The 10,065-nt window shown below is 35.6% G+C and overlaps 1 protein-coding gene across 6 annotated transcripts in view; it reads right to left on the minus strand.

Moving 5' to 3' along the window:
* The window catches only part of PHF14 (PHD finger protein 14), a 154,363-nt gene extending 144,304 nt beyond the window's left edge, over window positions 1–10,059 (minus strand). For all 6 annotated transcript variants that reach the window (XM_005876034.2, XM_005876033.2, XM_014547632.1 and 3 more), the window contains exons 1-3: window positions 9,931–10,059; window positions 9,386–9,496; window positions 662–1,443 (exon numbers count right to left, since the gene is read on the minus strand). In XM_005876034.2, coding sequence (XP_005876096.1) covers window positions 662–1,443; window positions 9,386–9,496; window position 9,931 — 894 coding nt within the window. In that variant the 5' untranslated portion in view covers window positions 9,932–10,059. The remainder of the gene's footprint in view (window positions 1–661; window positions 1,444–9,385; window positions 9,497–9,930) is intronic.
* Window positions 10,060–10,065: the final 6 nt, after the last annotated feature.

Below are 10,065 nucleotides of genomic sequence, written 5' to 3' on the forward strand. Positions count from 1 at the left end.
GGAAGAACTGAATCGTTACTGTAGTTTTATGATAAAAATGTTTGTTTGTTTTCATTTCTTTGTAGAGAGAATTTATTCACTAAATACATGTAAATATATAGTTCAGTTTTACTTCCATACATCTAAAATAAAGATTTGGTGACCATTCAAATGATGGTGCTGCAACTGGTAAAGAAATTAAATTTAAAAATAAATCTCTAAAAGTCTGAGACAATCGTTAAGCTGTGTTACCCTGCTAAAGTATTCTTAAAGCCTCAACTTTTATATGGATCTGAATATAACTAAGTTGAAAGAAAGGTGACCTTTCTCATAATCCAATTAGCACAATTTAGTAGTCCTATGAACAATGGGGTGAGAGGATAGAAAGGTAAAAGAAAAACCCTACCATTTCCCAAGTCTAAGGATATAAAAATATTCCTCTACATAGACTGTGAGCTCTTGAGAACGATGTTGTGAGCTCCTTGAGAATGGTGACACAGAGTAAGTACTCAATAAAGGTTGGTTGGCCAAATGAATAAATGCTATAGTTAGGGAGTTCATTCACTCCTACAACTGTCTATAAATAGGATTTCAAGGAAGCCACTTAATATAAGGAGTAGACTGGTTTAGAGAATTCCCTCTCCCCAGACAGACAGATATCATAAAAATTGGGTTGATCTACCTCATTACTCTTGCTCTGAGATAGTGTCAGGCTATCATTGGTCAGTTCCTCATCATCAGCACTGTTTCTGCTAAGAACTTTACTCTTCTTCTTCTTGCAACCCCCTTCACTGGCAGGGCTGCTATGATCTTCTTCATTGCCTTCATCATTCTCATCCTCCTCACTCCCACTCCCCTCATCTTCATCATCCTCATTGTCTCCATCACTTCCTTCTTTCTGAGACGCAGATCTCCCCTTTCTCTTTACTGCAGTAGGCCGCCAATCATTGTCATCTTCACTGTCATAGTCATCCATGTCATTCAATTCTTCCATGGACACAAAATCCAAAAGTGGTCGATTTCGACGAAGGTTCCACTTTTTTGGCTCACTGACTTGTTCCTCTGTAGTAGTTGTAGTAGGGACTGAAGGAGATGCATTAACAGCAGGAGGACTTGTGGCTGGTGTGGTGGCAGCAGCAGAAGCAGCCACATTATCAGATACTGTTGCTTTTTCTTTCTCCTTCTCTCTCTCCTTCTCTTTTTCTTTCTCCTTCTCTTTTTCCTTCTCTTTGTCCTTTTTCTTTCTAGGTCTTTCTCCATTTTCTTCTTCCTTCTTTTCCATTTTAATTAACTGTTTTTCTGATGACAGTATTTCCTCCTCTGCAGAATTTTTAAGTGGTTCTTCTTTTACTTTAATATCTTCATTTAGTTCTTCCTCTAAAATATTTTCTTCAGAATCGCTACAGGAACCTTCTCCACTGTCCTTTGAGGGGTCTTCACTTCCATTACCACTCCCTTCAGAATCTGTTGAAAATATGAGAAAAAAAAACCACACATATGTATATACATACACACACACACACACAACGCTGACACAAATGAAACCACCAAAATCTGTGAGTAACTTGCAAAACAATATAAACAAATTTAAGTCAAATGATGGTAGACATTACTAACCTGATTAAATAATAAATCAATGAAGTTGGTGTAATGGTTTTATTTCAATATAGCATTAATGAAGACGAATATATGTAACTCTAAATTAAATATGTTTTAAAAGAGGAGCACTGTTTTGTCATATAGCGCATGCTTTACTTGGTACCCTAAAGGCAATTTTTTCTAAAAGTAAATGTCATTCTGTATAAATTGGGCACGTGGTTTTAACTTAATGATAATAGAATATGCGCCATAGTTTTCTACCCTTACATCTTCCTTTCATAAACTATATAGACTTATAAACATTGAGTCACATTCAGAACAAGAAAATCCTGGCCCAAAAAAACTTTGTTTCATTGTTTCATGCTTTACCCAGCAAAATTAGGCATAGATATTTATGATAGTCAACTTGTACCACATTCCTACTACACCCATCAATTTTAAGAGCACCAAGTACATAGATGAGAAGAGACAATAGCAATGGCACAGAAAATGGAAGTTGCAAGAGAAGTTATCAATTTTCCTGCTTATTAGGATATCAATAAAAGAATCACCTAAACTTTCAGTAACTGCTATATCTCCTAGAATGAAGAAATTAATAAATTTTTTTAAAACTAAGCCATCGAGCACCACAGTAGTCACTAAAAAGATAGGCGAAGGATATCAAATAGTTCACATAGGACTATAAGGCAGAAGCAAGTTTCTTCCGTTCCTGCCTAGCACAGCCCAGGCACTCTTAAGTCAACACTATTCAGTAACCTTCTAATCATCTTTATGCCTGATCAAATAAAACTCTAAAATATCTGTAGAGAGGGACACAGGGAGGAGAAAAAAGGAAGTGGGAAACAAAGCAGTCATAGTTAGATCATAACCAGCAATAGTAATAAAATCTGTAGGATGATGAATATTTTATACCTATAACCAAGAAAAGGGTAATAATAAATTATGAAAAAGTTTATGTTTCTACATCATTTTAATTTCTGTTAACTCAACCAGCCTTAGCCTCTATAATTAATTGGGCATTAGATGTAAAGAAATTATCTATGATTAGTATCTAGTATTTAAAATAGTTCAAAATGCTTTTATAAATAGCTGATAAAATTTAAATCCTGCTAATTAAATCACATTTTTTTAAAAAGACTAACATTTAGCAAATGTTGACTGACCTTATAAAATCATTGTCAGTCCCTAGGTTATCATACTCATAACTTACTCAGGACTGTTGTGGAGAAACACTCTCATCCTAAAAATTCTTGCATGGGACACAAAATCGTGTAGGTTAACAATCCCTTGTCTGAACTTTTTGGAGGCAGATGTTTCAGAAGTTAGACTTTGTTTTTTAAATTTTAGAAGGGTAGCATAGTATATGCAGAATATATCACACTAGCACCTGCCCTATAGCCAAACACATAATTTTGCAGTAAAATATATGAATAGTTATGATTATGATAAATATATACTACAAATAAATTATCAGTACCAATCAGGTTTTACCATCAAACAGTTTATGTCAAACTTAGGAAAGACCTGTGAATTTGTGGCTCCTCGGATTTCAAAAAAGTGTGTGGACCCAATTTTCACTCACAGATAGGTGACTTCTTTCAGTCCAGTAGCTCTCAAATCATTAAGAAAATTATGATTTTTTTTTTAGACCACTCACAATTAAACCCAACTTACAAAAACAAAACAAAACAAAACAAAAAACCTCTGGCAAAAAAGAATCTCTATGCAGACTGACTAAAGAAAATTGGAACATCTTGCAAGCAAGCCAATAATTAAGAGAGCTGGCAGATGGACAAAAGGTACTTTCTCCTGGATTAATCTTCTAGAAGCCATTTTACAAATACTTAGAAAGCACTCCTTAGTTATTTTTACCAATGAAAAATAACAATAGAACTCAACCCCTGTGGCTCAGTGGTTGAGCATTGACCTGTGAACCAGGTCACAGTTTGACTCGTGGTCAGGCACACGCCCAGATTGCGGTCTCAATCCTCAGTGTGGGGCGTACAGGAGGCAGCTGATCAGTGATTCTCTCTCGTCATTGATGTTTCTATCTCTCTCTCCCTCTCCCTTCCTCTCTGAAATCAATATTTTTAAAATAAATAAATAAAATAACAATAGATTCCAATATAAGATTAACTGGGGCACAAAAGTGGGTACTTGATCAAAACTGAGAGGAATTTAACTTTGCTATTAGTAAATTTTACAAACCATAAAGTATGTTTATAATTTTAGTTTGGTTGTTGTTGCCAATACCAATCAATTAATTATTTTTCAAAGTAGAGGGAAAGTGATACTTTAATTCTGTTTTTATTCTATAATCAAGCCTGAATAAAAAGCAATTTTGAAAAACTTAAATGCTTTACATTTATTAATATGTCATTAGAAGAATGTGAGTTTTTTCCACAAATACAAATCCTAATAGCTTACCCAACCCATCATTCTCCAAATATAACATATTAGCCATACTCCAACTGCAGCCATCAGGAATATATCAAATTTTATTTTTCTTTGATCTCTGAAAAATAATGTCTTCATCTGATTAGTCATCACTTCTTTTTAGTACATATGCACTTGAGGGATGGAGATAAAAATATTTAGTTACAGTGTAGCTTGGCAATAATGAGAATGAGAAGATCAGAGTTCTTGGCTGTCTATATTTTTATAGGCTGCAAAGAAATATTTCATGTTACTATGAATTCAAACAAAGACTCTCTCCCATATTCCAAATCTATCACTCTTACACTCTTCAAAGAAAAAAAGAACAGACTAGAGAAGTAATCCAAATACTTCAAATACAGCTAATCTTAGGCATAAGAACCAGATAATTCTAAGTCTATAATAAAAATTTTGACACTAGAAAAAAGTTTTAAAATTGAAATCCATACTTCCTACTCAGTTAAACAAAAAATAACCTTTCTCAAACACACTCTATCAAAATCTCTCCAATCAATAGCTATTTCAACTTACAGACAGATTTTTTTGCAGTTACAGAATTTTTTTTAAAAATCCGTCAAGAATCCCTTCACAATATTCAGTGCTTAAGTTTTCCCCAAGATAAATATCAAACAATAAAACCAAAAATGAAACAGTATGATTTAAATCAGAATTTTATGTTAGCTTTGCAATATAAAGAATCATCTTTGTTCATCAAATCTAAGTATTTATTCTGTTCATTGATGCAGTCCAACAGTGATTAGAATTATAAATATACACATCAGACAACAGATCACCGATCACCATCTACTGCTGATTGTTATCATCTTGTGACCATTTTGACAAATCCTGTAAAGCTCTTTTATAAAAGCCAATCAGTCAACGCAACTCACCCTCTATTTCCAGCTGTGACAATTTTGTCCCACAGAGGACATCTGGCAGTGTCTAGAGAGAATGGTGGCCATGTAAGGTCCAGGTATAGTAATACACAGCACAGGCCTCCACAATAAAGAATTATCCAACACAAGATGTCCATAGTGCTGAGTTTAAGAAACCCTGGTCTAGCATATAAGGCCTCAATGGGACCTCATTCTACTTTCCCAGGCTCATCCCTTCTATTATTTTATTCAGTCGCGATCCAGGATTAATAAACATTTTCCAACCTCTACACTTTCAACACTTAATGTTTCTTCATCTAGATTTCAGTTTCTAATTTAACTCTTATCTCAATGACTTCTCCTAGTTCAATCCATCTAGAGTAGACCTGTATCCTTTGAGAGACTTAAACTGCGTAAGTGATCAAGCATGCTTTGTATCATCTATTCATTATTTTATCTAATTACTCTAATGTTATCACTATTTCTTAGTGAATTCACCATAACATCCAGAAAAGTACTTTGAAACAAAACTACAGATGACCAAGAAACATTTTGATCCACTTAAGCTAAAGTCAAATTAAGCACAAAATATTACCAAACCAAAGTCTCAGCCTAACTCTTCCAGCTAAATTACTCTCTGACAATTTCACCTAACTAAACTATGACTTAAGATATAAAGTTAACCTTCTTACTTTGGCCAGAAGGTTAGGGGACATGGCATTGTTATATTGTCTTATTTAATAAAGGTAATATATATACTTTTCTTCAAAAAGATTCCATTTATATAGCAGATTACTCAATGAATCTATCCTAGCCCTAATCTTAGGTCCAAGTCTCAAATATAACCACTTTAGGCCAACACATGAAATTGATAATATTTGACAGTTTTATACCTATAAAACTGGTCATTTTATAGAGCTTCACCTAACATTTCTACATATGGCTTTTCTGGTGGTATCACAATAATTCTAATACACTTATATCCCATTTTAGGATTTATTAATTTTAAAATTTATTTATTGGCTCTCAATCAAAAGTGAAAAATTTAGGGGTGGGTGGGGGGAAGAGGTTAACCAAAGAATTTATATGTGTATATGCATTGCCCATGAACACAGGGAAAGGATAAAGGCCTGGGGGGCAGGGAGGACCAGGTGGTAGGGGACAAGGGGGAGAAAAGGAGGAGCATTTGTAATACTCTCAACAATAAAGATTAAAAAATAGATAAAGAAATAAAAATAATTGTTTAAAAAAAGAGAAAACAAGTGAAAAATTTAGCTCTATTTTCACCTTTGAGATAAAAGGTAATCTATATTCAGTTCATTATTTTGAATGGTAGAGGCTTATAATTATTGTCAATAATCACTGTCAGATAATTTTTGAACAATATTTCTTTTTAGATTTTATCATCTGAGAAACACATGAATAAAATTATGTTTATCTGCAGGGGTCTTAAATATAACCTTTGTCTATAGAATTTTCAATATTTATTCTTAAAGCCAAACAGAAATATGAAGTTTTGTAGTCAGAATTCAGATTTCAAAATGAAAATCAGAAGAAACTGATGCAGAGAATCAGATAAAAATTGAGGCAAATCAATCTAAGCATTTTAACATTAAGTTCTAAGAAAGTCAGGAGTCATTCCTAGAAATTGTTTGGAAAGAAATGGTTTTTATTTCTCCACTTTCGGTTTAATCAATTCATAGATAAGGTTGGGATTCCACAAAGTCAGAATGTTTAAAAAGCAGTGATAAGTTTAATGTCTTATTTCCTGTAAGAGTCCAACTATCTCAGACAGAGAAAAGATGCAAATAGGAATCACTGGTAATCTAGAATAAGCCAACATTTCAGCCATGGGAGACACCAATGCTCCTAATCCAAGAGCAGAAAATATCATTCAATTTCTACTGACTATGAACTATTTTAAAGAAAATCATTTTCTACTAACTCTCATTTACAATAACATCAAGAACTACACAGATAAATTTTGACTCTGGGTCACAATTTAATCTCCCCAGAGGTCAAGAAAGTAGGTATTATGTATACAGATTTTTAGTGCTTTTAGAATTTCTTTTAATTATCAGCTAATAAAACTCATCCTACCACTTACCACAAATAATAGATAATTCCCATTAACTCTGATTAAAATTTAACAAGTTCAGGAATCTCTAATTAGCTTGATATCATAAATTATTTTGAGAAAGTAGTTTGTACCATTAAATTGTTTTAAATGTTGTAAAAGAGAAGTGATACCTGTGAATGACTCCATCTTAATAAGCAAAAAGAAAAAAAAATTACAAAATCAGAATTTATTGCCAAAAAATAATTATGGAACATTTAAAGAAATTAATCTTTGGAGTTTTTCCCATAATGGTATTCAAATAAGTAATAATTTCTGAGATCCAACTACTTTAATCACACTTTACAATCTGGACCATAACAAATCAAAATAACATTCGAGTCAAGAATATTCTATCTGCCAAGGTTTCACCAAGAGAACTAAAGTAGATTTGGATTTTACCCCCTTGCCCTTCCTTTTCTTTCCCTTCTTTGGTACCAAGCACCAGTGAATCAACTAAATGGAAGGTAAAAGAGCTGAGAAGGTTAAAAAACAAACAAACAAAAATCAAGATAAACTTAACAACTTTTGATTACTGGGAGTGACCTGATTAGTCAGCACACCATCCAAGTAGTTTTGGTTTAAGATTATATCCTTATCTCTGTTTAGGATCTAAGCAGAGAAAAAGACTGTAAATTTTGGAATCAAAAGACATGGATGAGAATCCACTATGGCCTGAGTGACCTCATGAAAGTTCTTTAAATTCAGTTCCCCTATTATCAAAAAATATCTCCTTTGCTAAGTTACTTTAAAAATTAAATGAGATTATGGGAACAAAAAGTTCTCAGTAAGTCACAAGTGAATTCTGTTGACGCTATTAAAAGTAATACTAGTAACATAACCTAACTTCATCCCTTCCTTATCATCCCTAGCAGGAAAAAAAAAAAAAAACAGAAAGGAGAAAGACTAAGCATAGAAAATTCTAAGGAAGAATACTTAAAATCTGTTAGAGGAATGCGCCCTGGCCAGGTGGTCAGAGCACATACAAGAAGCAACCAATGAATGCATAAATAGGTGGAACAACAAATGGATGCTTTTCTTTCTCTCTCTCTTTCTCTCTCTCTCTCTCTCTCTCTCTCTCTCTCTCTCTCTCTCTTATCAATAAATAAATCTTCTAAGTATTTTTAAAGCCTGTTAAAAGGATGAAACTGTAAGGCAGCAGTTCTCAACCTGTGGGTCGCCACCCCTTTGGGGGTCGAACGACCCTTTCACAAGGGTCGCCTAAGACCATCGGAAAACACATATATAATTACATATTGTTTTTGTGATTAATCACTATGCTTTAATTATGTTCAATTTGTAACAATGAAATTGGGGGTCACCACAGCATGAGGAACTGTATTAAAGGGTCGCAGCATTAGAAAGGTTGAGAACCACTGCTGTAAGGGCTTTCATTTCTCTCTTTAAATTTCCACTCAAAAGGGGCAGAATAGCCCTAACCGGTTTGGCTCAGTGGATAGAGCATTGGCTTGTGGAGTGAAGGGTCCAAGATTTGATTCAGGTCAAGGGCATGTAGTTGCGGGCACATCCCCAATAGGGGGTGTGCAGGAGGCAGCTGATTGATGTTTCTCTCTTATCGATGTTTCTAACTCTCTATCCCTCTCCCTTTCTCTCTGTAAAAAATCAGTAAAATATATTTAAAGGGGGGGGGGCAGAATAATAAGTAATGTTTATTGTTCACATATTTAAACATAATTTGTATCCATTTCAATTAAGATTTTATATGTATCTTTATATGAGCTACAATGAACAGAACAAAGTAAACCATACTCTTCTTTCTATGTTTTCCAATTTTGTACAATGTGAATATATGACCTTTTTTAAAAAGTTTATTTTTTAAATCACAAAACATAGAGCAAGCATGCATGCTTTACATCTCAAGAGATTTTTGAAAGGCCCAAACCACAAGCAAGGTCCAGTGGCTACTATGAAACACAATTTTTTTCTCTGGTCAGCTTTAGTAAAACTCCCCTCAGAGGGTGCGCCAAGTGATATGAAAAGAGAAGAACCCTGCTCATGAGCAGTTCATGGCTCACATTACTCTCAGGATATTATTCTACCTCGTGATATCTCTCATTTTTCCCCCTCTATCCATCAAATAAGCATAACTATATTTCCAAGTAAAGAATAGAGAAAACGTTTTTGCATCTTGGGAAAAAGTCCTCTGGCAGGTTCATTAAGAATCAACAAAAACAGATAACAATGATCGGACCTAGTGATAGGATCTTAGAGAAATGTGGGAAATCAACTGTACAAAATAAATGAAGTTTATGTGCTTTAACTTTAAATTGGCATTGTAATCAAAACCAATTCTTTAAAAAAAAAAAAGTCTGAAAATAAACCCAACTTCAGAGAGCTGGGAACGGGAAGAAACATTTACCTGAGGCATCTCCAACTTTAAAATCACTGTCATCTGAACTATCATAATCGAGAGCTTCTAGCAGAGAAGCTGCCAAAGGCTTCACCTGCCTCCTCTTGGAGCTGCGATCCACTGTTAAGGAAAAATAAATAAAATTATAGCGTCATTCAAAACCACACAAAGCACAGGGGAGAGCAGTGGTGCTGTGGGAAGGTGCAGAAGACCTCCTGCTAGGGATCTTCATCTGATTCAGCTCTGGGCTAAAGGTGTTGGGGAAGGAGGGGTGGGAACGCGGGCTGGGAGGGCCGGTCGGTTGGTCAGCGAAGCCGACCCTCCTGCACATCTTGTGATGTTTCCGCGGGTCGGTCGTCACCCCTCATTGAGGCACCGTGACCGTCAACAGAAAGCACACGCCAGGCCCAGGGAAGAAAAGAAGTCGCGATCGCTCCCGCGGACCGCGAGGGGCACGCGTCCACGCAGCGCCCCCCCGCCCGGCTGTCCCACCTGCCCTGCCTCCTCCGAGGGCTGAATGGACCTTCCTCCCCGCGGAGGCCTCCGACACTTACTAAGGAATCCGTGCGGCGGTCGTTGGGAGACCTAGGGAGAGGCTGCGGGAGCCCAGGCAGCGCCGAGGTCGGGGGCTGAGACCGCGGGACCCAGTCGGAAGATGCTATTTAAAATCGGCGGTGGCGCCGCGCGGA

This window comes from Myotis brandtii, unplaced genomic scaffold (genome assembly GCF_000412655.1).
Source record: "Myotis brandtii unplaced genomic scaffold, ASM41265v1 scaffold48, whole genome shotgun sequence".
Classification (NCBI taxonomy): Eukaryota; Metazoa; Chordata; class Mammalia; order Chiroptera; family Vespertilionidae; genus Myotis; species Myotis brandtii.